General features: G+C 37.6%; 2 protein-coding genes across 2 annotated transcripts; both read right to left on the bottom strand.

Annotated features, from left to right (window-relative positions):
- Positions 1-5,849: 5,849 nt before the first annotated feature.
- On the bottom strand, positions 5,850-19,458 carry LOC311304465 (heat shock protein HSP 90-alpha). The gene is made up of 11 exons (XM_084431461.1): positions 19,274-19,458; positions 17,385-17,537; positions 15,216-15,582; positions 14,271-14,404; positions 13,257-13,589; positions 11,629-11,794; positions 10,438-10,628; positions 9,497-9,644; positions 9,095-9,363; positions 8,339-8,672; positions 5,850-6,195 (listed from the first exon to the last, which is right to left on the bottom strand). Exons 2-11 carry the CDS (start codon positions 17,535-17,537, stop codon positions 6,086-6,088), a joined length of 2,205 nt encoding a protein of 734 aa, XP_084287587.1. The 5' UTR covers positions 19,274-19,458; the 3' UTR covers positions 5,850-6,085.
- Positions 19,459-19,620: 162 nt separating this feature from the next.
- Positions 19,621-27,206, bottom strand: LOC311304603 (heat shock protein HSP 90-alpha 1). Its single transcript, XM_084431722.1, has 11 exons — positions 26,939-27,206; positions 25,253-25,405; positions 24,051-24,417; positions 23,838-23,971; positions 23,125-23,427; positions 22,874-23,039; positions 22,597-22,787; positions 22,369-22,516; positions 21,599-21,867; positions 21,171-21,504; positions 19,621-19,894 (listed from the first exon to the last, which is right to left on the bottom strand). Exons 2-11 carry the CDS (start codon positions 25,403-25,405, stop codon positions 19,785-19,787), a joined length of 2,175 nt encoding a protein of 724 aa, XP_084287848.1. The 5' UTR covers positions 26,939-27,206; the 3' UTR covers positions 19,621-19,784.
- Between the last annotated feature and the right edge of the window lie 714 nt (positions 27,207-27,920).

Here is a 27,920-nt window from a genome sequence, read left to right on the forward strand (position 1 = left end):
TTGTTAACTTTTCAAACAAGTTTTTGTTTTTAAATATTTTTATTTTTGCCTTATTATGTTTTTGGTAACAAAAAAAAAAGGTTTTGAACGTTTGTATGTTTCGAAAAATAATTGAAAACATTTGTTTTTTATTTACATTAAGGTTGAACATTTTAGAACATTTTGTTTTTAAACTTTTATTTGCTAAAAATCTACAAAATATTTTGAAAATGAGTGAACACATTTTTGTGTTTTTAAACATTTTTTTTTAAGATTTGTTTTCAAATCTTGTTTTTACATTTTTCTAGGAAACATTTAAAAGTTTGTACTTTTTTAACATGTTTTTTAACAAACTTTTTTTAAAACAGTCTTGTTTTTAATGTTGAATTTTTTTAAATAATTTAAAATAAAAGTTTTGTCTTGCTTTAAACGTTAGTTTTTTTTTCCAATTAATCTATCTATCTATCTATCTATCTATCTATCTATCTATCTATCTATCTATCTATCTATCTATCTATCTATCTATCTATCTATCGAAGAGTGTTTTTCCTGTTGTCCCGGTGCTGATTAGCTGTGTGTATCCTTTATCTTCAAACAAATTGAGAATAGGCTTGTTGCAGTGAGAAAGCTGGTCTTCATTGAAGTCGCCACAAACGATTAGAGGCCTGAAATCGATGATCTCCAGAGATGTCCAGAGGGCGTTCAGCTGTGCCGAAAGCTCATTATAACTGGGTGGTCTGTAGATCACTGCAAGAAGTGCTTGTTTGGGGGCTTCTATCTTCAAAACCAAATATTCCAAGTCAGTAACATTCTGTACCAGATTACCACACTCAGGCCCTTAAAGGAGAACTCCGATCAATTTTAACATTGAGCTCATTTTTTTGTACATTTGGAGTGCTGTCAGTACAGAGAAATATATATAAAAAATGATGTTTATTCAGCCAGCGCACATACCTGTATTTACATCCTGTTTTCGGTCGAAGTCCACAGTAATCGATTGTCGAGTTCACGCGCATAGGTTTAGTACCTATGATCACGCGCGTGAACTCAACAATCGATTACTGTGGACTTCGACCGAAAACAGGATGTAAATACAGGTATGTGCGCTGGCTGAATAAACATCATTTTTTATATATATTTCTTTCATATCTACTGCAGTCAGATTCACCCGCGTTCACTCAGAAGGAATCACTCACATGACCTGTGCACTTGTAATGACACATCAAGGATGTTAAGAGGCTAAAAGCAGGTTTAAAACTTGCCCCATTGAAGTCAACAGGGTGCAAATTTTAAAAAGAGGATAACCGGTGTAGGCAACACCAATTTTTGTCGTTGTTCTCTGTACTGACAGCACTCCTAATGTACAAAAAAATGAGCTCAATGTTAAAATTGACCGGAGTTCTCCTTTAAGAGAGCAGCCTTGATCCTACAGAATTAGTCAATAAAGACACTAGAAAAGGCGGTATCCTCACAACTATGTTCCTTTCTAGAAAGAAATGATATCTGGAGGATTTCCAGTCAGGATTTAGACCGTACCATAGTACTGAGACAGCTCTCATTAGAGTCACACATGATTTGCTCTCATCATCCGATCGTGGTTGTGTCTCTCTATTAGTGTTACTCGATCTTAGTGCTGCATTTGACACTATTGACCACAACATTCTTTTACATAGACTAGAAAATGATGTTGGCATTAGTGGTTTAGCACTAGCATGGTTTAAATCATACTTATCTGACCGTTATCAGTTTGTAGCAGTAAATGAAGAGATGTCTTATTCACAAGTTCAGTATGGCGTACCACAGGGCTCAGTACTAGGACCGCTGCTGTTCACTCTGTACATGCTACCCTCACACACACACACACACACACACACACACACTCTGTACATACCCTTGGGAGATATCATTAGGAAGCATGTCATTAGCTTCCACTGTTATGCTGATGATACTCAGCTCTATGTTTCTTATTTATATTTCACGCCCAGACGAAACTCACTAATTCACTAAATTAATGGGATGCACAGCTGATTGGATGACTCGTAATTTCCTTGAAAAATTATTTTACAAGTATTTCTCCTGCCCAGACCCTGCCAGTGAGTCTGTGTTGCTTGGCAACCGTTCTAAACATTGCAGAACTATTGCTTTGCCGATTAATTATTAGTATTTGTTATATTTGTATCATAAATGCTTTTTTTTTTTTTTTCGATGTTTTTGCGTGTTTATTTGATGAAACCTTTGCACATATGAGGGTAGGGCTAAATGCTATGTAAAATGATTTTGGAACAGCTTTGGGGATTTTAGACATTATTCAGGTCCTGCCTTACATGACTTTAACTGATCTCAGATCTATTGCTTTTTAAATGCAATCAATTTCTTTAACAACCAACCTTTTTTTTTTTTTTTTTTTTTTAACTGCATAATTGTCTCTCAAATCTTGCAGACTCACCTCAGAGAGAACAGCCTGACCGGACCAATCCAGAATGACAGCTCATTAGCTATGCAGAATTCTAACGCTCTTCATTGGCCACTAATACCAGTGACGTACCTTTGTTTTTGAATGTGGGCGGGACAGGAGAATGTGTGTGTGCGTGTCCGTGTGTGTGTGTGTGTGTCCATAAATCAATTTCAAAAGTAGCCTTCATATCGCCATCTCATGTTTAATGTGATAGTTTCATTTATACAGCTGCTATATTATAATGTGTAATGGTTCTTCTAATCCACCCTTTGCAGTATAGGAACAATACAATATATGTTCTGCCTTATTCTGATAATTATTTATGCCTTTTTCGGAGTGTGTAGTCAGGCGACACTAAAGTGCAAGCGCTGTCCTGCCCACAAAGACCATCACGGTTTTTCCCAATCAGAAGCCATGGATGGACGGCACAGTGTGGCCCCTGCTCGAAGCCCGGGACGCAGCTTACAGGTCAGGAGACAGGCTGGCCTACAGTAGGGCCCGGAAAGAACTGAAAAAGGGTATCCAGCTGGCAAAATTCAGACACAAACAGCGCATTGAGGAGCACTTTAATAACAACAACCCACGTAACATGTGGAGAGGTATAAGGACCATTACGGACTATAAGCACATCAGTGAGCGGCAGGTCAGCCGTGACCCCACTCTGCCAGAGACCCTGAACAGCTTCTTTGCCCGCTTTGACTCATTGAGCAGCAGAGAGACTGTACATCTTCCAGAACCAGAGGAGCAGCACCAGCCCCTCGTCCTGCAGCGGCACCAAGTGTGTTCTACCCTAAAGAACATCAAGAACATCAGGACAAGGCTGCAGGACCAGATAAGGTGTCGGGTCGGACTCTGACATCATGTGCTGACCATCTGGCAGGAGTTTTCCTGGACATTTTCAGCCTGTCCCTGCAGCTCGCTATGCTCCCTGTCTGCCTCAAGACCTCTATCATTGTGCCTGTGCCAAAAAAATCAGTCGCCACCTGCCTCGACGACCATCGCCCAGTTGCCCTGACCCGGGTAATCATGAAGTGCTTCGAGAGGATCCTCCTTAATCACATCGGAGACGCTATCCCTGCTGGTCTGGACAGTCTTCAGTTCGCCTACAGGAAGAACCGCTCTACGGAGGATGCTGTCTCGCTATGACACACCTGCAGCACTTACGTTAGGATGCTATTCGTGGACTAATCAGGGACTTTCTCACAAACCGACCACAGATGGTGAGGATAGGGAACTCTACATCTTCCACCCTGATCCTGAACACTGGAACACCGCAGGGCTGTGTGCTCAGCCCGGCCCTCTTCAGCCTTTTTACTCGTGACTGTTCTGCTAGTCACTCCACACACATGCTCGTGAAGTTTGCGGACGACACCACCGTGGTGGGTCACATATCCGACAACGATGAGACTCAATACAGAGAGGAGATCCAGCACCTGATATACTGGTGTTCAACTAATAATCTCATTTTGAACACCAGCAAGACCAAGGAGGTCATAGTGGACTTCAGGAGGTCCAGGAAGACGAAGCACGCTCCTCTCTGTACACAGGGGGACGCAGTGGAGCGGGTGGGTAGTATCAAGTTCCTGGGCGTCCACATTTCATCTGACCTGCCCTGGTCTGTCAACACATCACACCTGGTGGAGAAGGCGCAACAACGGCTTAGTTAAAACGTACTGGACTCTCCTCTCAGCTGCTCAAGAACTTCTACAGTGGAAAGCAACAGAAAGCATACTCTGTTTTAGTGCAGCGGTGTGGTATGGCAGCTGCACCGCAAAGGAAATGAAGGACTTGGCCCGGGTGATGAGAACTGCTCAGAGGATTGTGGGCTGCCATCTACCACACATGTGCTGCCCGGGTCAAGAAGAAGGCCAGCCGCATCGTGGCGGATCCCATCCACCCGGGAAATGGATTGTTTGTACCGCTTCCTTCCTTCAGAAACATTAAGATCACCACAACCAGACTCAAAAACAGCTTATTCCCCAGAGCTGTGAAAGCCATCACCCCCCCCCACTCTCTCGCAGTCATACACACATGCAGCCTCCCTACAGCCACACACTCACTTGCTCACACGTACACCTACCTCTACTGATGAAAAAGGACATTGAATACATAACTCCGACTGTTTTGCATTGACGCACTTTGGTTTATTTTATTTTGACTTTATTTACATTTACACTCTAGTTTATATTCACTCTGCTGCCATCTAATTATTTATTTCATTTATGTACATACAGTGTACCAGTGTCCAGTTTTTACTTGAGGTGTTTAGAGTTGACATTTCTATGTCTATTTTATATTTTTATATTTCTATTTAAAAGTCGGGTTTATAATTGCTTGTGTTATTTTCTGCTCTTGATAATGTTTAAAGCTGAGAGTCTCATACAAACTTTCGTTATGTGTGAGCATAAATGACCATAAAGACTCTCGACTTGAAGCCCGGTGTACTGGAGTAAGTTATTTACACTGACCTCGCCAAAAAAAAAAAATTTATTTTATTTTTATAAAGCACTTTTAAAACCAACAGTCCAAAGTGCTTCACAAGAATCAAATACAAGTTTCGACCACTTGAAACATGAAGGCAGGTGAAACGACCCACAGCTGAGGAATAAAAGTAATTTCCAAAATCGTAATTCATGTAAAAGCGGGAAGAGTCTTCGATAGAGTGTGTTTTAAAAGGGGATTTAAAAGAGTTCACGGATTCCTCCTGGTTTACTCCGATAGATATTATAATACTATATTTTACTTATTTTATCTATTTAGTTAAAAGTTTCCTTTGCAATATATTTCCCTCAAAAAAAAAAGTAACATTGAATTAAACCACACTGTTAAAGTATATGCTTTACTTAGAAACATCTCAGTACTTAATACAATAAAATAATAATATCACGTGAACGCAGAGAGCTCAGTACTCGGTATGTGTACAATACTTACACTAACCAGTGCTGTAATACTTTGATCCAAAATTCAAATATTAAATGTTCATCAGCATAATTACTAATAGGGGTGTGGCCAGATCTCGCAATATTTAAAACATGCCGATATTTCTAGTCATTATAAACGTGTAAAACAGTGGAAGAGGCCGAGACTTTGGATGTTTCTGATTAATTAAAGGCTATATCTGACGCTGTGCTTGACACACGAAGCTCTTCACTGAGCACTTCTGAGCTCTTAGAGAACTGGATGATCATTAGTTGATCTCCTTCATTAGTCAAATTCACAATTCTCTCAATTCATCAATTCAGGACACATTTACAAAAATAGAAATGCATAGAAAATATACCTGATGCATTATGGCAACTATAGTCATTCTGCATTTACTGACTTATGCAAGGAAGTAATGCCTATATGTACTGAGGGGTGAGATTCAACAGAGAACAGTAGGCTATCATTTCTGATAAACACGAAGAGTCCGTCATCAGATGACCCGATATGCTGAACTTTATTTCAGGATCCCGCCGTGTCAATAATACAGTATCAGTGTCATACTTTACATCCCATAAACACTCAAAAATCAACATTGGAATGTTATTAAATACAAAAAAATTTGCAAATACAACTCAAAAGAATACAAAAAAGGAAAGGTAGGATGTCAATGAAATCTTTTTACACAGAGCTAGAGACGGTGAGTGCGTGTTCCTGTTTTTCCTGTGCTCAGTCGACCTCCTCCATGCGTGAGGCGTCGTCGTCTCCCTCGAGCGCCGGCATCTCCTCGACCGGAGCAGAACTCACCTCTTCAGTGGGAGCATCGTCCTCGTCGATGCCTGACACACACACACACACACACACACACACACACACACACACAGTGAACGTCATGATGAATGTCATTACACATTCAGTGTTTTAAACACACCATTTCTGCACTGTAGTTTACTATAAGTTTGAGTTTATTTAAACATTTTTAAAACATTTTAGTTTAGCTGTTTTCTTGGTAACATTCTAAAATAATCTATATTTTTAACACTTTAGTATAATTTTAAAGAATTGTATACATTTTTAACAATTTATTTTACGTTTTTTATAATTGTTTTAAGCTTGAACATTTCTAACGTTATTTATTTATTTTTTAAACAATTAAAAAAAACAAATTTGTTTTAGTTTTGCTGTTTTCTTGGTAACATTCTAAAATAATGTATATTTTTAACACTTTAGTATAATTTTTAAGAATTTTACACATTTTTTTAACAATTTATTTTACTTTTTTAAATATTTGTTTTAAGCTTGAACATTTCTAACGTTTTTTTATTTATAAAAAAAAAATTGTTTTAGTTTTGCTGTTTTCTTGGTAACATTCTAAAATAATCTATATTTTTAACACTTTAGTATAATTTTAAAGAATTTTATACATTTTTAACAATTTATTTTACGTTTTTTATAATTGTTTTAAGCTTGAACATTTCTAACGTTATTTATTTTTTAAACAATTAAAAAAAACAAATTTGTTTTAGTTTTGCAGTTTTCTTGGTAACATTCTAAAATAATGTATATTTTTAACACTTTAGTATAATTTTTAAGAATTTTACACATTTTTAACAATTTATTTTACGTTTTTTATATTTGTTTTAAGCTTGAACATTTCTAACGTTATTTATTTATTTATTTTTACAAAAAAAAAAAATTTGTTTTAGTTTTGCTGTTTTCTTGGTAACATTCTAAAATAATGTATATTTTTAACACTTTAGTATAATTTTAAAGAATTAAAATATATATATATATATTTATTTTAAGATTTATTTTTGGCGTTTTTGCCTTTTATTGGGACAGTAGCTAGACAGGAAGCGAGGTGGACTCGAACTCGGGTTGCCTGAAGCGCACTGACCACGAGGCTATCGTGGCTACCAACATTTTATTTACATTTTTTAACATTTTTTAAAAACATTTGTTTTAGTTTTGCTGTTTTCTTGGTAACATTCTAAAATAATGTATATTTTTAACACTTTAGTATAATGTTTAAGAATTTTACACATTTTTAACAATTTATTTTACGTTTTTTTATATTTGTTTTAAGCTTGAACATTTCTAACGTTATTTATTTATTTATTTTTACAAAAAAAAAAAATTTGTTTTAGTTTTGCTGTTTTCTTGGTAACATTCTAAAATAATCTATATTTTTGCCACTTTAGTATAATTTTAAAGAATTTTATACATTTTTAACAATTTATTTTACGTTTTTTATAATTGTTTTAAGCTTGAACATTTCTAACGTTATTTATTTATTTTTTAAACAATTTAAAAAAAACAAATTTGTTTTAGTTTTGCTGTTTTCTTGGTAACATTCTAAAATAATGTATATTTTTAACACTTTAGTATAATTTTTAAGAATTTTACACATTTTTAACAATTTATTTTACGTTTTTTATATTTGTTTTAAGCTTGAACATTTCTAACGTTATTTATTTATTTATTTTTACAAAAAAAAAAAAAAATTGTTTTAGTTTTGCTGTTTTCTTGGTAACATTCTAAAATAATGTATATTTTTAACACTTTAGTATAATTTTAAAGAATTAAAATATATATATATATATATTTATTTTAAGATTTATTTTTGGCGTTTTTGCCTTTTATTGGGACAGTAGCTAGACAGGAAGCGAGGTGGACTCGAACTCGGGTTGCCTGAAGCGCACTGACCACGAGGCTATCGTGGCTACCAACATTTTATTTACATTTTTTAACATTTTTTAAAAACATTTGTTTTAGTTTTGCTGTTTTCTTGGTAACATTCTAAAATAATGTATATTTTTAGTATAATTTGAAAGAATTGTACACATTTGTTTGGAATTATTATTTTTTTGTAAAATAAGTATTATTTTTTAACACTTTTAAGTATAATTTTAAAGAATTGTACACTTTTTTTCTCATTTGTCTTGTACATTTTTAACATATTTAATAATAAAAATGTCTAACCTAAGCCGAGTTTGATCATCCTGTAGATGCGGTTGGAGTGCGTCTGCGGGTCGTCCAGCGTGAAGCCCGAGGAGAGCAGCGCCGTCTCGAACAGCAGGATCACCAGATCCTTCACCGATTTGTCGTTCTTGTCGGCTTCTGCTTTCTCTCGCAGGGTCTCGACGATGGGATGGTCCGGGTTGATTTCCAGGTGCTTCTTGGCGGCCATGTAGCCCATGGTGGAGTTGTCTCTCAGGGCCTGAGCCTTCATGATCCTCTCCATGTTGGCCGTCCAGCCGTATGTGCTTGTGACGATGCAACAAGGCGAAGACACCAGACGGTTCGAGACGGTGACCTGACGCAAGGATAAACATGCCAGTTAACAATCTGATGTATAGAAGCACCACTGCAATGTTTAATTCAGGGCCTTTCAAAATGGGGTCCGGTAAAAAACGACTGTAACACTTTGGGGAACACCCTTAGCGTGACGCATCTGAAGTATGAATGAAACTAATCCAATCCTAATCCAATACACCGAAGCAAGTTCCCCAAAGTGCGAGTTCACTCAAAAGGGAACATTATAATTGTGTGTTTGGGACGTGGGTTTTAATGCTGAGACTTTTGTCTTTGTAATCAGGCTCTCAAATTAAATAAAAATTTGGATTTCGATTTATCAGCCAATTTATCGGTTATCGGCTTTGAAATACACAGAATTATCGGTTATCGTATCGGCCAGAATTTTCACATCGGTGCATCCCTATATTAACTGATCATTACCTTCTCAACTTTCTTCTCCAGGATGTCCTTCATGATCTTGCACAGGCTTTCGAACTTGGCCTTCTTCTCCTCCTGCTTCTTCTTCTCGTCCTCGTCCTCGGGAAGCTCCAGACCCTCTTTGGTCACTGACACCAGGTTCTTGCCCTCGAACTCCTTCAGCTGCTGAACGCAGTATTCATCGATGGGCTCGATCATGTAGATCACCTCCAGACCGGCTTTGCGCAGACGCTCCACGAAGGCCGAGTTCGCCACCTGATCTTTGGTCTCGCCTTTGGAAAGAGTTTTGACAATTGTAATGAAAAATCGGGAATCGAATTTAGAGCTTGCGAATCGAATCGAAACATCTGAATGGATACCAGCCCTAGTTAAAATCATGTTTAAGTTCATCAGCCAACCACTAACCGGTGATGTAGTAGATGTGCTTCTGTGTGTCCTTCATGCGCGTGACGTAATCTTTGAGGGAGACCATCTCGTCTCCAGAAGCGGATGTGTAGTAGCGCAGCAGCTCCGACAACTTCTTTCTGTTCTGAGAGTCTTCATGGATGCCCAGCTGTGTGTGAGGAAAACAGCATGTTTATTCACTCCTTCAATGACCTTTAACCTCATACTTCCCTCGCACTTTGTAACACATCTTTCCCTCGCGGGTCAAAATGACCCGAAGCCCTAAAATTATACTATTTTTAATTTTTTGTCCAGAAAGCTTATTTTATTTCATTTTGATAATATGTTTTCAAATTTTTTATGCCATTTTTTGGACTTTTTAAATTTTATTTACCTTTAAATTACTAGATTTGATCAATGAATAATAAATAAATAGTAACTTAAGCACATTCCTCACATTCTTTCAACTTAAATTCAAAATAACTCACAATTTCATGCATAAGCCTTTTAATTCAGCTCTAAATATCTTACATCGGGTGTCTTTGACCTCTTGTGGAAAAATAATAATATAAGATGATATTTCATGACTCTAGATGGGCTTATAGCTCTATATGAGCTGTTCCTCTGGGTCCTAAACTCAGTTCACTTCAGTGTGCATTCAGATACACATGTAGACATAAGATAATTTTTTGGTAAAGTTTGAGCATGTTTAGGTTTTACTGAAGCATTCCTCGCATTACATTCATTCCTAAGAGGGTCAAATTGACCCACGATGGAAGGATTTGTTACTTTTTTGAATTTCAACCACAAAACTCATTGAATCCATTCAAGTGCGACTGAAGTCCTGGGGTCTTGGACCCCTCTGATGAACACTCAATATAAAAAAAATGAGTTTCAGGTCAAAATGAGCTCAGGGAAGGATTAAAGCACTTGTTTTAAGCGATAAGAGCATCAGTTTTCACCTTGATGTTCTTGGAGAAGTGCTCGTAAAGCTTCTTGTAGTTGTCTTTGTCCTCAGCGAGTTCGGTGAAGAGATCCAGACACTTCTTGACCAGGTTCTTGCGGATGACTTTCAGGATCTTGCTCTGTTGAAGCATCTCTCTGGAGATGTTCAGTGGCAGATCCTCAGAGTCCACGACGCCCTTAATGAAGTCTGGGAGGAAAGATGGATCATATTAACCCTACTGTCTCATATTTGATATGCACCTTTTTCGAAGGCCTGTAAATGATCAAAACTAGGGATGCGCGATATATATCGGCCACCATCTCAGCCGATATCGGTTCATTTTTAATGTCATCGTTATCGGCCAGATAAGAAAATTTGGCCGATATATATCAAAGACGATAAATAATGGATAATTTGCTTCTGCTGAGGACGTGACTTTTAATGGTGAGACTTTTGTTTTTGTAATCAGGCTCTAAAAAATTTAATAAAATCAATATTTAGATTTATCGGCCAATATATCGCTTTCAAATATAAAGAATTATCGGTATCGGCCAAACTTTTCATATCGGTTCATCCCCACTAAAAATTTGATAGTTTAGACTTTTTTTATCATAGTAAAACTCTACGAATGTCAGCTCGTGCTTCACGTGTCAAATCTGCACTGATTTTTATCAAGTAAACATAATAACTTTTATATTGTTAGTAATATTTCATCTGCACTGAAGCAGCTTCGGTTTACTTGATTATCAGACATCATTTATTAGAAAGTATCAAATATGATCATCAGGCTTTTGAAGAAGGTTAATCTCTCAATCATCATTGTATTGCATTGCATTATATGTATTGATCATTTTAATATCATCTTACTAAGACATATTATTGCCAAATATTGATATCTAAATGCATTTTATGTAAGTATCATTGATTTACATCACAAGCATCAGAATTTCATCTTATTTGTCCATATAAACATCAGCATCTGCTGTTTTTTCCTCACTATATCATACTCAAAGCCATAAAATCTTGATGTATCAAAAAAAGTTTAGATTTTTAAAACATGTCTTCCAGATGCTTCTCATGTCACGCTTTACAGGGTTAAAAACACAGCAGAATAAACAACACTGAGACTTAAGGTTACCTAAGAACACTGGGAAATCTGTGGCGTCTTAAGCGTATATTCAGAATCAGACTCTGATTTGATTCTTACTGAGGTACTCTGGGATGAGCTCGTCGCAGTTGTCCATGATGAAGACCCTGCGCACGTACAGCTTGATGTTATTCTTCTTCTTCTTGTTCTCGAAGAGGTCGAACGGAGCTCGGCGAGGAATGAAGAGCAGCGCGCGAAACTCCAGCTGACCTTCCACAGAGAAGTGCTACATGGGAAAACAAACACACCATCAGTCGGTTAAACTAAACCCTCTGGCGCTCTTCACGTGCACTAAACCCTCTGGTGCTCTTCACGTGCACTAAACCCTCTGGTGCTCTTCACGTGCACTAAACCCTCTGGCGCTCTTCACGTGCACTAAACCCTCTGGCGCTCTTCACGTGCACTAAACCCTCTGGTGCTCTTCACGTGCACTAAACCCTCTGGTGCTCTTCACGTGCACTAAACCCTCTGGTGCTCTTCACGTGCACTAAACCCTCTGAGGGGTGCTCTTCACGTGCACTAAACCCTCTGGTGCTGGTGCTCTTCACGTGCACTAAACCCTCTGGTGCTCTTCACGTGCACTAAACCCTCTGGTGCTCTTCACGTGCACTAAACCCTCTGAGGTGTGCTCTTCACGTGCACTAAACCCTCTGGTGCTCTTCACGTGCACTAAACCCTCTGGTGCTCTTCACGTGCACTAAACCCTCTGAGGTGTGCTCTTCACGTGCACTAAACCCTCTGGTGCTCTTCACGTGCACTAAACCCTCTGGTGCTCTTCACGTGCACTAAACCCTCTGAGGTGTGCTCTTCACGTGTCGGTAAGAAATGACAGAAATTATTATTTTTTTGCAATGAAATGAATATATTTTAGTTTCATGTTGTTGTTTTTTTCATATCTTGTATTATTTTTAGGGGATTTTATGGTACTAAATTATATTTACGCTGTATTTATAATCCATTAATTCACTTTTTGAACACAGACCTTAAATTAAATGTATGATTTATTTCAAATTTATTATTAAATTAAAGTTAAACTGTGGTAAATGTTGAATGGTTTAGAGCAACAGACTTAAGTTTGGTCTCTTTTCAAAGACGACACATTTGAAGGATTATTGATGAAGTGAAAAAAGTGAACTTAAAGTTACAGAATTTTACATTTATTGTTATGAAAAATGTGCAATTAAACTATTTTTTTTAGCTTATAAAAACTTATTTCTGGGTTATTTAGCTTGTTTGCTGTACACCTTGTCACATAGCAGCTTTTAGACGTTGTTGTTGTTTGTTATAAGTCAGAAATGACGAGGCACCTTCACTCAATACAGAGTCAATGGAGACGGTGGGATTGCCCCCCCCCCCCGTGTGGGCGTGGCCTAAATGCGCTCAGTCTCTATACGGTGGGATTGCCCCCCCCCCCCCCCCGTGTGGGCGTGGCCTAAATGCGCTCAGTCTCTATACGGTGGGATTGCCCCCCCCCCCCCCCCCCCCCGTGTGGGCGTGGCCTAAATGCGCTCAGTCTCTATACGGTGGGATTGCCCCCCCCCCCCCCGTGTGGGCGTGGCCTAAATGCGCTCAGTCTCTATACGGTGGGATTGCCCCCCCCCCCCCCCTGTGTGGGCGTGGCCTAAATGCGCTCAGTCTCTATTATACTGCACTTCTATCAGTTTCTGCACATCTACTATCTCAGTCACCTTGACGGCCAGGTGGTCCTCCCAGTCGTTGGTCAGGCTCTTGTAGAACTCGCCGTACTCTTCGTTGGTGATGTCATCGGGGTTGCGTGTCCACAGGGGTTTGGTCTTGTTGAGCTCCTCCTGGTCGATGTACTTCTCCTTGATCTTCTTCTTCTTCTTCTTCTTCTTGTCGGAGCACTTGTCGTCGTGGTCCTCGTCGTGGTCCTCGTCGTCTGAGCCCACGTCTTCGATCTTGGGCTTGTCCTCGTCCTTCTCGCCCTCCTCTTCCTCTTTCTTCTCCTCTTCCTCCTCCGCTTCATCATCGCTCACCTCCTTATCGCGCTCCTTCTCGACCTGAAATAAGCATAAAGCACAGCTGAAATAGCTAATCTGGAGTGTGTTTCCCAAAAGCATCGTTACATGCATGAGAGGGATGTGATCGTCATTTTCTTTATGTATAAAAGTACATTTTCTAAGCAAGATCAAATATTCCATTAGAAGACAAGTGTACCGTAAGCACTAATAAATTGATGAAAAATTGAAAAAAAAGCTAAATTAGTCCATTTGAATGTAATCATATCTTCATGAAAGTAACTAGTCGAGTGGGATGTTTTTGTGCACTTTTGAAAACGCAAGTATGAGGTCATTTTTTTAAACGATAGCTTAATGACACATTATATAAGCAAAAATGTAAAATAAACAAAATACAAAAAAATCAATTAAATATGGTCATCTTTTTAAATGATGGAATATGAGCTAAATGATACATATCAGAAAAAAAATTAAACAAAACACCAAAAAAGGCTTTTGCTCGCAGTAAGAAAGGGGAAAAATAAACATTTAAATAAATCCACTGAACCAGGATTTCTCCTGGAAAAGCTATAAATGTAAATTTAAAATACATAAAACAAAATGTATTTGCCCGTCCTGCATGTCATGTCATCAGAAAACCGTGAATATGTGAATGTGCGGTTAAATTAATGATCCTTAAAATCTAATGTCCTGTTCTGCAGAATGAGCCACTAAAGCACTCACGAAGAGCGTGATGGGGTAGCCAATGAACTGCGAGTGCTTCTTCACGATCTCTTTGACTCGCCGCTCTTCGATGTACTCCATCTGGTCCTCCTTCAGATGCAGGATCACTTTTGTGCCGCGGCCCATTGGCTCGGCTGTAAAGAACATTCATTTCACATTACAGTTCCAGTGCAATAATTCAGAGATAATCCTCTTTAACCCTCTGGTGCTCTTTGGTGATTTTTGACCGAAAATGTTTACATTTTGTTTAGAATTTTTTTTACTTCATTAGAATGGCACGGAACTTTTTTTTTCAGGTTTTGGCACTTATTATGTGAACACAAAAAAATCATGGACATGATTGGAACAGGTTAAATGGACCTGAAATAAAAAATAGTCACATTTGTGCTCCTCGCGGTCTAAAACGAGCGCATAGGGAATTAATGTGAGAATTCCTTCTAGTGGAAGCGTTTGGTACTGCAGCCGAACACACTCTCACTGAAAGATCATTTTCTCAAGCTCAAATTTTGAACACAACTTGTTTAGATATATGGCTTTGATTTTCTAACATTTTTAGAGTAAAACATGTTTTTGAAAATATACTTTAAATAAACTTTTTTTAATTGAACTTTTTTGACTTCAGCAATAATCTGCCAAGTGTCGTCTTTGAACAGAGATCAAACTTCAGTCTGTCGCTCTAAAGCATTCAAGATTTACCACAGTTTAAGCTGGACATTAAATGTTCAGGTCTGTGCTCAAAAAGTGAATAAAAGCATTATAAATAAAGCATAAATATAATTTAGTACCATAAAATCAATACAATATATTATATAAAAAACACTATTGAACTAAAATATTGTACATTAATTAAATTTTAATTAATTTTTGACCGACATGCGAAAAACACCAGAGGGTTAAAATAATTCAAAGACAATCGTATTTAATGGAGCGCTTCGTTCCACTTACAGTTGTCCACCTTAACGGTGAAGGATCCGCCCGCGGACGATTCCCACGCGTACTGCTCGTCATCTAAGTGTTTGGTGATGACCGTGACTTTCTCGGCCACCAGGTAGGCGGAGTAGAAACCCACACCGAACTGACCGATCATGGAGATGTCGGCTCCCGCCTGAAGGGCCTCCATGAAGGCCTTTGTGCCGGATTTGGCGATGGTGCCCAGGTTGTTAATGAGGTCCGCTTTGGTCATGCCGATGCCGGTGTCGATGATCGTGAGTGTGCGCTCTTGTTTGTTGGGAATGATTTCGATTTTGAGGTCTTTTCCTGAGTCCAGCTTGCTCGGGTCTGTGAGACTTTCATAGCGGATTTTGTCCAAAGCCTGATGGGAAACAGAAGAAATGTTTAGTTCCTTATGCGTTACAGTGAAAAACTTTGTTAAATTGCTTTGTTATTTTGTTTTATTATTTGCATGTATTTATGGATGCATAGTTTTTAAAGTGCCCCTATTCTGCTATTTTAAAGGTTCCTAATTTTGTCTCCTACAGGTTTACACGCATCCCAGGTCAAAAACACACTTTAAAGTCGTCATGAAGACTAGATTTACCTTATTTACTTAGGTTTTTTAAATTATGGAATAGTAGCTAAATGATAAATTATCAGCAATTTTTTTTTTAAATAAAATACAAAAAACAATTTTGTATGATGCCTTTTTTTTAAATGATGGAATAGTAGTTAAATTATACAATTTATCAGCATATCTAAATATGGTTATTTTTTAAAGTTACATGAAGAACTATTTAATTCCTTTTGCGTTACACTGTTCTCTTACGCAGGTTTATTAAGACAGAAAAACGTAGTTAAATTGCATGTAATGTCCTTTGTTTTTTTGTTTTATTATTTGCATGGATTTATGGATGCAGTGTTTTTAAAGTGCCCCTATTATGCTTTTTAAAGGTTCCTAATGTTGTCTCCTACATTGAAACGACTCAATATTCAGTTTCACTTTAATTTTCTTTTAACACATTTCACATCACCTAATTTCTCAAAGAGTCTGAAAACGGTTCGTTTGAAGATTCAGTCTCTCTAAGCCCCGCCTCTCTGAGAGCTGCTCTGCTCTGATTGGTCAGAAAGCAACCGCTCATTATCATATGTGAATCTCAGCTCTTGATCTCAGTGATACGAACAGTAATGATGGCGTGGGTTTACCGTATCAGTCTCAGAAAACAGCGTCTTCTCCACATGAACAACACGAACCAAACTCTCCCAGTCTCAGATACACTACAGCGTTTGAGGGCGGAGCTAAGAGATGCTGTTCAGCCAATCAAGACCACATTATGCAAATTAGTTACAAACCTACGCAGGTTCAGCAGTGAGACTGAATCGACTCTTTCTTTTAGCAGACAAAACCCCCATGTATCTTTGAAACCGCAGAGCTTTTCTCTTCACAAACAGCTTTATCTCACACTGCATGAAAGGAAAGGTTTTAAAATGCATTATGGGGCACTTTGAAGGCTAAATGCCATTTAAAAACAATAATTTAATTATAATTTTGCAGTGATATTTTTGTTCTATTGCTTGTAATGCGCTTTGTTTTTATTGGTAACACTTTACAATAAGGTTCATTCGTTAACATTAATGTATTAACTAACATAAACTAACAATGAGCAAAATATTTGTTACAGTATTTTTTAATCTTTGTTAATGTTAGTTAATAAAACTATACAGCTGTTCAGTGTTAGTTCACAGTGCATTAATGTTTACAAATACAACCTTTGATTTTAATAACGTATTAGTACATATTGAAATTAATATTAACTAAGATTAATAAATGCTGGAGAAGTATTGCTCATTCTCAGTTCATGTTCACTAATGAACCTTATTGTAAAGTGGGTAACACTTTATTTTCCAGTGTCCTTGTTACATATCTTACATGTAGTTACCATAGTAATAACAGTAAATTATGCATAATTGCATGCAAATAAGCCTCAACCAAACCCTAATCCTACACTAATCCTATAGTAAGAGCATGTGGTTAATTATTATTACTCAGCACTTAAATATATAATTACACTGTAACAATGACACCTAACGATAAAGTGTAACCGTAATAATAATAATAAGACGGATTATCCTTCTGCGGTGTTACAGGGAATGCTGGTCACTCTTGGCAGGGTTACGCACGTCTGAGGAGTTGGAGATGAGCTCTCGGAGGAAGATCTCTTTGTTGGAGTAGAAGGTGTTGATGATCAGAGACATGAGCTGAGCGATCTCAGCCTGGAAAGCGAAGGTCTCGGCCTCCTCGTCCTCCATCGGCTGGTCGTGCACCTCCGGCATCTGCGAGTGTGTGGGACAAACACAACATTACACACACTATCTGACGAGGATCATGGGCAGCATCTCAGACATGACAGATTATCTTATCTTGTCTATTATATTCTAAATCGCATCCAAAATAAAAGTTTGTGATTACATAATATATATGTGTGTTCTGTGTATAATTATTTTGTATATATAAATACACACACATGCATATATATATATATATATATATATATATATATATTTTTTTAAGAAAAATGTGTTATTAATATATATATATATAATATATATATATACAGTAACATGCAAATATTTCTTAAATGTATACATGTATATGTGTGTATTTATACAAAATACACAGAACACACATATATTATGTAATCACAAACTTTTATTTTTGAATAAATTAATATTTACGAATTTGCATATTCTAAATGAGGCAAGGGTGTCGAGTTACATTCAAGATGTTTTAAGGCATGAAGAATATTTTTTCAAGGAAAAACGTTTAAATATGTAATTTTGGTGATCAAAGATGAGTTTTAAGGGATAAAATTATTGACTACGGGGACTTTAATTTAACTGTACATTTCTATCAGCGATGCACAGTTCTCGACTTCCAATTCAATTCAATTCACATTTATTTGTATAAAAAGCAGCTTTACAGAAAATGCATGAGTCTATATTACAATTTACAGTGATTTGTTATCAGAGGAAACTAAGTTATGCATTTCAGAAATTTGCATATACAAAATCACAGTAAGCTAAACATGTATTCATTTAAACAATGTAATTAATAATTGTAATTGCATGTGGCCTGTAGGCATTGCATCAGTAAAGACATATAACACTCAGTAAAATAAATAAATAAATAAGCACGGAGATGTTGCTTGTCATTATTTAATTATAATTTTAGTATTTAAAAAAGCATTAGGCAAGTATTTAATGCAAAGGAAGCTGGTTAAATGTGGATACTGTAACACACTTTAGTTGATCTTAACCTGAACCATCTGAGGCTCATAGCGAGGTTTAATTCAAAATGCAAAAGTGTTATGCACATAAAACATATTAATTCTATTATTAACCCATTAAACTCATTAGACAGGGATTTGTTTAACTCCCACACTAAGCTGAAGGGAAACGAGCGCCACCTGCCGGTCCAAGCCGATCATTACAAGCTTCTAGAACCTACCGAACTCTCTATATGCATTAACATGGAGAACATCACTTCAGTTATCACTGTACAAGCGTGTAATATGTGAAGGAGACACTATAATGCAGTCGGGAAAAATACCAATACGTTATGCTTTAATATTGACATCCTCGATATGCATGTATAAAACTCGCATATTTAAAATGCACTCTTACAAACATGCACATGCAATAATGAGGTCCTCAGATGCTTTCATAAGCATATTTATTGACAGTGAATCTTTTAATAGGCTCGTTTAATCTGATGACAATCCTCTGAGGTAAAACTCCAGATGGACTCCTCATTCTCCGCTTCATTTCAAAATTAAGCCCTTTTAAATATAGTAACAGCGATTTACAGGTGTAAGAAAAACTTACATGAACTTCATATTTGCTCAAATACAAGTTAAAAAAAAAATCTCCGTGTACTTTAAATGTTAAATAGCATCACAACTGTTAGCGGAATGAATGAAACGGGATTAAACGTCGAATATCCTCATATTATAACAAAAAAAAGTGAAATAGTATTGAATTAGGATGTTATTCCGATTATATTTTCTTACCTTTAATGATATGTTAAAGTGAATTAGATTAGGCGGTTCTCCTGACGAAAGCTGTGAGATTTCTCTCCTCAACTGTCACTTTGAGAGACGCGTACACACGCGCGTGCGTTACGCTCACTTATATACGTCCAGCTGAGAGAGTTCGAGAACGCGTACGTTCCACAAATCTCTCGAATCTTCTCAATGCTTTCCAATGGGCGCGAGGGGAGGGGCTTGACTGTCAATCATCCCCTCGTCACCATACATCGGTTAAAGGGGGCGTGGCCAACAGGGACATGAAATTTCTAGATCGTTGCTTTAATGAAATCAGAAGTTGCAGCGAAATAAGGACAGACCTCAGATCATATGTATTATTAATCATTTATTAAAAATGTTCAACTCATGTTTACAAAAACAGCTTAAATTAGAAAAGCTCAGAACATACAGTTTTCTGGTCACACACACACACAACAAAAATAAACATTCCATTAAAAATACATGAACAATTTAGTGCTATTTACACTAAAACTCTTTAGTCAACTTCCTCCATTCTAGAACTGTCTTCATCGCCCTCCAGAACTGGCATATCTTCTTCAGCGGGTTGAGTAATGTCCTCTACAGTAGAGTCATCATCATCGATGCCTGCAAAATACAGATTAAATAATAATTAAGTCACTTTTTCCTCTGAAATTTCATTTATATGACAACAATCTTAAAGTCACCATGAAAGCAAAATTTACAATTACATTTTTTAATGGAATATTGCATTGAGGATTTAACCATGCACATCATTATTTAAAAAAATAAAATAATGTGCCCTTGTAATCGTTAATCAAAGATTATCTCTTGCTGTATGATGTGTTTACTTTGTGAAAAAAACAAGAACCTTTTGTGCAATGGAACGGTTCCATGGATGTTAAAGGTTTTTCATGGAACCATCAACGCCATGAAAGAACCTTTATTTTTAAGAGTGAGTGAGTGGTTTTTTGATGGGCATTACCAATGACCAAAAAGCAGGGTGCAATTTAATGGTAAAAACTGTACCCAGCAAGCAATAGCCATCATTTCGCCATCCATGTTAACTATAGACCCGATATAGTCCGGCTATGAGTAACCCACACCAACCGAAATAACCTTGAATTTGGTTACATGTCGTTTTTGCACAAATAACTTGCGAGATGTATAATATTCCATCATGTAAGCAAAGTCAACAGTGATTAAAAGGTGTTTAATTTCTCTGACATGTTCTATGTTATGTTCTTGGGCTCTGGTTAGACATCTATAAAATTTTCTCTGACAGGCCAAATTTTGCCTTGTTTTAGCCTAGACGTCAGGGCTGTGTTTGTACTGCTATTTCGCGTCTTTTAAATGCAAAATTGCTTGCTGGTTAAGCTTGTAAACTTACCAAGAAAAATCTAAAGAGCTTTTTCCACTATAAAGTAACTGTTTTGCAATGGATGTTAAAGGTTCTTCATGCAACCATCAACGCCAATAAAGAACCGCTATTTTTAAGAGTGAGTGAGTGGTTTTTTGATGGGCATTACCAATGACCGAAGAACAGGGTGCAATATAATGCTACACTCTAAAAAATGCTGGGTTGTTTTAACCCAAAATTAGGTCAAAAATGGACAAACCCAAAAGTTGGGTTACATTTTTAAATTGTAGGGTTTTAGGGCTAAAATATTTAGGGTTTGGTTGAGGGTTAGTTGCATGTAATTATGCATAATTTACTGTTATTACTATGGTAACTACATGTAACATATGTAACAAGGACACTGTAAAATAAAGTGTTACCAAATGTAATTAAAAAATGTAACCCAACTGTTGGGTTTGTCCATATTTGACCCAATTTGGGGTTGAAACAACCCAGTATTTTGTAGAGTGTAATAAACTGTAGGCTCTTAGACATCACACTTACCAAGACCAAGTTTGATCATCCTGTAGATGCGGTTAGCGTGTGTTTGTGGGTCTTCCAAGGTGAAGCCCGAGGAGAGCAGGGCGGTTTCGAACAGCAGGATCACCAAGTCTTTCACAGCCTTGTCGTTCTTGTCGGCTTCTGCTTTCTCTCGCAGGGTCTCGACGATGGGATGCAGAGGGTTGATTTCCAGGTGCTTTTTAGCAGTCATGTAGCCCATGGTGGAGTTGTCTCTCAAGGCCTGAGACTTCATGATCCTCTCCATGTTGGCCGTCCAGCCGTATGTGCTTGTGACGATGCAACAAGGTGAAGACACCAGACGGTTCGAGACGGTGACCTGTTTGGATACAAATCCAAATATTCATTATCATTTCAGAGTTATGAAGACTATGCACTTCTAAATCTTAGTCTAGTATGCTAACAGTTTCTACCTTCTCAATCTTTTTGTCTAGAATGTCCTTCATGATCTTGCATAAGTTCTCATATTTGGTCTTCAACTCCTCCTGCTTCTTCTTCTCGTCCTCGTCCTCGGGAAGCTCCAGACCCTCTTTGGTCACTGACACCAGATTTTTGCCATCATATTCCTTCAGCTGCTGAACGCAGTATTCATCGATGGGCTCGATCATGTAGATCACCTCCAGACCGGCTTTGCGCAGACGCTCCACGAAGGCCGAGTTCGCCACCTGATCTTTGGTCTCGCCTTTGGAGAGTTTTGACAATTGTAAGAAAATGGTATCTTTGGGTTCAAGTAATGTTTAATCTGGTGCTCTTCTGTCATTTTACGTTTTGAAACATATATATTTGTTTTTTAGAAAATATACATTTCATATAAAAATTTAAAATAGTATTTATGTGCATTTTCCAGAACAAAACACGTAAAATTCTGTTACTTTTTTAAGTTCAGCAATAATCCGCCAAGTGTCGTCTTTGAAAAGAGATCAAACTTCAGTCTGTTTCTCTAAACCATTTAATACCACAGTTTAAGTTGGAAATGTATTTTTCAGGTCTATGCTCAAAAAGTGAATAAATGGATTATAAATACAGTGTAAATATAATTTAGTATGAAAAAAAATCCCCTAAAAATACACAATATTAAATAAAACACATTATCAAACTAAAATATAGTACATTCATTTCATTGACATTTTTGACTGACACGTGAAGAGCACCAGAGGGTTAAGTTCATGAACCAACTACTAACCGGTGATGTAGTAGATGTGCTTCTGGGTGTCCTTCATGCGAGACACGTAGTCCTTGAGGGAAAGCATCTCGTCTCCAGAAGCAGATGTGTAGTAGCGAAGCAGCTCCGAGAGCTTTTTGCGGTTCTGAGAGTCCTCATGGATGCCCAGCTAGAATAGAAAATACATGTTAGGATATATCTTGGATATATTCAAATGAGTTTCATTAGCTACTCGAAGAGCACATATACCTTGATGTTCTTGGAGAACTGCTCGTAAAGCTTCTTGTAGTTGTCTTTGTCGTCGGCGAGTTCGGTGAAGAGATCCAGACACTTCTTGACCAGGTTCTTGCGGATGACTTTCAGGATCTTGCTCTGTTGAAGCATCTCTCTGGAGATGTTCAGCGGCAGATCCTCAGAGTCCACGACGCCCTTAATGAAGTCTGGGAGGGAAGTTTAACTCGTTAACACTTAAACTCTTGGGTCATATGTCTAGGAATCATTTATAATGAACTCTTGAGACACTTACTGAGGTATTCTGGAATGAGCTCATCGCAGTTGTCCATGATAAAGACCCTGCGCACATATAACTTAATGTTGTTTCTCTTTTTCTTGTTCTCGAAAAGGTCAAAGGAGGCTCTTCTGGGAATAAACAGCAGAGCGCGAAACTCCAGCTGGCCCTCGACCGAGAAGTGCTGTATCAACAAGGAGATTGATGGTCTTCTCAATAAAAGTCCAATCATTTTTATGTTATATTTCTGACTCAGTATTACTACCAACCTTGACGGCCAGGTGATCCTCCCAGTCGTTGCTTAAACTCTTGTAGAACTCGCCGTACTCTTCATTGGTGATGTCGTCTGGGTTGCGGGTCCACAGGGGTTTGGTCTTGTTGAGCTCCTGAACATCAATGTACTTTTCCTTGACCTTCTTCTTCCTCTTGTTCTGGCCATCTTTGGTGTCTTCATCCTCATCAGCCCCCAAGTCCTCAATCTTGGGTTTGTCTTTGTCATCGCCAGCTGCCACCTCCTCCTCCACCTTCTCTCCCTCTTCAAGGTCAACCTCTTTCTCTCTCTGTTTCTCAATCTGCAAGATATTTTTATGTTTTATAATGTGGGCACTAGAAGCATTGGAAGGTTTGCAGTCCAGGTACCAAAGTAGAGGCACTTACAAAAAGCGACACTTTTTTTTTCAGACTTTATATCATGCAATTTGGACATTATAACTCGCAATTGTGAGAAAAAAGTCAGAATTGCAAGTTTATATCTCGCAACTCAGACTTTAAAACACTCAATTGCGACTTTATATCATGCAATTTGGACTCTATAACTCGCAATTGTGAGAAAAAAGTCAGAATTGCAAGTTTATATCTCGCAACTCAGACTTTAAAACACTCAATTGCGACTTTATATCATGCAATCTTTTTCTGTTTTACAATCTGGGCACTGGAAGCATTGGAAGGTTTGCAGTCCAGGTACCAAAGTAGAGGCACTTACAAAAAGCGTGATGGGGTAACCGATGAACTGAGAGTGCTTCTTCACAACTTCCTTGACGCGCTTCTCCTCAACGTATTCAGACTGATCCTCTTTAAGGTGGAGAATGACTTTGGTACCACGTCCAATGGATTCACCTATAATTGCAGAGCATGATTAGTACTTTTGGAATAAAGATCCAATTGATTTGTATCAAAAACTTTTAAGAGCTCATACCAGTGTCTGGCTTCACTGTGAAGGATCCGCCGGCTGCAGACTCCCAGATGTACTGCTCGTCATCGTTGTGTTTGGTGATGACCGTGACTTTCTCGGCCACCAGGTAGGCGGAGTAGAAACCCACACCGAACTGACCGATCATGGAGATGTCGGCTCCCGCCTGAAGGGCCTCCATGAAGGCCTTTGTGCCGGATTTGGCGATGGTGCCCAGGTTGTTAATGAGGTCCGCTTTGGTCATGCCGATGCCGGTGTCAACGATCGTGAGTGTGCGCTCTTTCTGATTGGGGGTGATGTCAATCTTCAGGTCCTTGCATGAATCAAGTTTGCTTGGGTCTGTCAAGCTCTCGTATCTGATCTTGTCCAGTGCCTGTTTTAAAGACACATAAAAAAATGGGCCACTGAAACAACTGGATTTAGCCTTTGGTTATGGTGGATTGTGTGAATTTTGGAACAAATGCTGGATGTTAATCATCCTTCCTTCGGGTCATTTTGAAAAAAATCTGAGGGGTCCAAGACCTCCAGGACTTTCATCGCACTTGAACCATTATTGGATTAGAGGAGTTTTGTGGTTGAAATTTAAAAAAGTAAGAAATCCTTCCCTCGTGGGTCAGTTTGACCCCCTTAGGAATGAATGGAGTGCGAGGAATGCTTCAGTACACATAGAAAAACCTAAAAATGCTCAAAATACTTTACCAAAAAATAATTTAATAATGTCTACATGTGTATCTGAATGCACACTGAAGAGAATTGACTTTAGGACCCAGAGGAACAGATCATTTGCTCCATATAGAGCTATAAGGACATCTAGAGTCATGAAATATCATCTTATATTATTATTTTTCCACGAGAGGTCGGCAAAGACACTCAATGTAAGATATTTAGAGCTGAATTGAAAGGGTTATGCATGAAATTGTGAGTTATTTTGAATTTAAGTTGAAAGAATGTGAGGAATGGGCTTACATTGCTGTTTATTTACCTATATTTTTTTATTAAATCTAGTCATTTAAAGATAAATAAAATAAGAAATAGCAACAAACAAAAAAAATCTCCAAAAACAATTGCATTAATAAATAGGAAAAATATTGTCAAAATGAGATAAAATAAGCTTTCTGGCCCAAAAAAAAAAAAAAGAGTATAATTTAGGGCTTCGGGTCATTTTGAGCCGCGAGGGAAGGATGAGGTTAAATCTCTGATGAACTCACGTCTGAGGAGTTGGAGATGAGCTCTCGGAGGAAGATCTCTTTGTTGGAGTAGAAGGTGTTGATGATCAGAGACATGAGCTGAGCGATCTCAGCCTGGAAAGCGAAGGTCTCGACGTCTTCCTCCATCACGGGCTGTGCTGCTTTCTCTGGCATCTGCGCAAAACCAAGAAGGAAACGGATAAATGAGGGTTCTGGAATATAAAGCTCTAATATTGGAAAATAACCAAAACAAATGTATTTCATTAAAAAAGAATAGAGTTTGAACATTGTGTTTTCCTGTAATTGACACATTGACACTTTTGTCTCACAATTGCGAATTATAAAGTCCGAATTGCGAGAAAAAAGTCCGAATTGCAAGTTTACATCTCGCAATTCAGACTTTTTAACACACAATTGCAACTTTATATCATGCTATTTGGACTTTATAACTCGCAATTGTGAGAAAAAGTCAGAATTATGAGTTAAAAAGTCGCATTTTTCCATTTTTATTTTTTTTATTAACCAGCAGTCCAAAAAGTCACTAGATTTGTCAGTAGGCGCTTTTTTTTAAGAAATAAAAAAATGCTATGTTGGCAACACTGGTTTTATTAATAATTAAATCTGAACTTCTATTCTATCTATTCTTTCTGACTTCTATCTATTCCTCCAATAGTACAAACAAAACATTTTCATACCAACATTTTTTACATGCATTCATTACTTCCACCACTACGTCTTAAATCACAAAATGATTCATAACTAAGAAGTTTAATGTGAACTTTTCATGTGCTCTTCTGTGTCTGCGCTCTGAGCCTTTGATGAAGGACAGCTGATTAACCCTCACTACGCTGTAAAAGCAGAGCACATGTCCAGCACCTGTCATGAGTTCAGGAGTGGGGGAGGAGTGTCACATGTCCTCACGCAAATGCCCATTTATGCAACCCATACTATCCTTTTCAGCACATTTTAGAGGGTTTACTAATGTAATTTGACCTATTCTCATTTTTAGGATGTTGTTTTGGGTTACTCAGGTTGAAAAGTCACAGCTGTCATGAGTCGGCATGCTTGCAGACATGTGCTCTTCACGTGTGGCCAGTGTTGGTCTGATGTGCTCTAAAAGCATTCGGGATTTACAACAATTTAATTGGAAATGTGTTCTTTTTTTTAGGCACTCTAAAAAATGCTGGGTTGTTTCAACCCAACTTTGGGTCAAATATGGACAAACCCAGCCGTTGGGTTACATTTTTTAATTACATTTGGTAACACTTTATTTTACAGTGTCCTTGTTACATGCACTTACCATAGTAATAACAGTAAATTATGCATAATTAGCAACTAACCCTCAACCAAACCCTAATCCTATAGTGAGTGCATGTAGTTGCTTAATATTACTCAAATATATAATTACACTGTAACAATGACACCTTAAAATAAAGTGTAACCTTAAATATTTAACCCAACGTTTGGGTTTGTCCATGTTTGACCCAAAGTTGGGTTAAAACAACCCAGCATTTTTTTTTTTTTTTTTTTTTTTGAGTGAACCAATTATTATTTACAGCTTTACATTTTAAAGTCCATTTTTTGAGCATATATGCTCAAAAAATGGACTTTAAAATGTAAAGCTGTAAAATAATCAGATATGAACCCCATTCTAATGGCCCAATGTTCTAAAATCAGTGCAAATCCCAAACTCGTAATTCCTCTTACCTTGATAATTGTCTTCGGTATAAAACAAGGTCTCAGGCGTATGGAGATCTTAATCCACTTGAGTTTGGTTTGAGTTTTGGTGTCGCCGACTTCTTCTGGTCGCTGGTTTAGCTTTATCTGCCGAGAAGAAGGCCTTCATCAGGCTTTATATACCCGTGAGCCAACTTTCTCGAAACCCCCATTCAGAAACTTCCAGAAGGAATGCCCACTACAGATAGGAGTGCTAAAGTAAGACCACCAGGCCGAGTGTGTGTGTGTGTGTGTGTGTGTGTGAGGGGGGTGTTCGCTATCCTAGACCCCTTTTGTCCTTTTTTGGGGCAGGGAGTCACAAGAAGTGTCTGTCAATCAAAGGAAGAACGTTCCGGATAACACATGTGTCCACCATAGACTTCTTCCTATAGCAAAATCTGGAAAGCTCATTGGCTGATCCAGTGCAACAGTGCAACACATATCACTGAGGTGCTAACATTCACCATGAAGAGATAAAACTCTATGAAAGACTGAACTCTGAACTTGCAGGCCTAGTTTCACCTTATGATGTGTTCTTATTGGCACGCCATTGGGGTCGAACTGGTTTACATATAATCTGGCAAATGTCAACACTACGAGTCATGTAAACACATGAAACCTCTAATGTAGGTCGTTAGACACTGAACAAATATACAATTTAAGAAATGATGAACTCTTGTGTTTAAAAAACTGTTCTTTGGTCATTCTGACCTATTATTTTCAATGCAATTCACCAAAAATCAAGGTTATGAAAAACTATAGTCATGTAAATACATAAACCTTTAGCGACTAAATAAATATGGAATATGAGAAATTATCAACAAAAACTATTAAAGGTCAATTTGACCCACATTGTTTTCAATGCAATTTACCAAAAATCAAGGCTATGAAAAACTATAGACATGTAAATACATAAACCTTTATAGTAGCGACTAAATAAATATGGAATATGAGAAATTACGATTTTTAATCT

This window comes from Rutilus rutilus (assembly GCF_951802725.1).
Source record: "Rutilus rutilus genome assembly, chromosome: 15".
NCBI classification, from domain to species: domain Eukaryota; kingdom Metazoa; phylum Chordata; class Actinopteri; order Cypriniformes; family Leuciscidae; genus Rutilus; species Rutilus rutilus.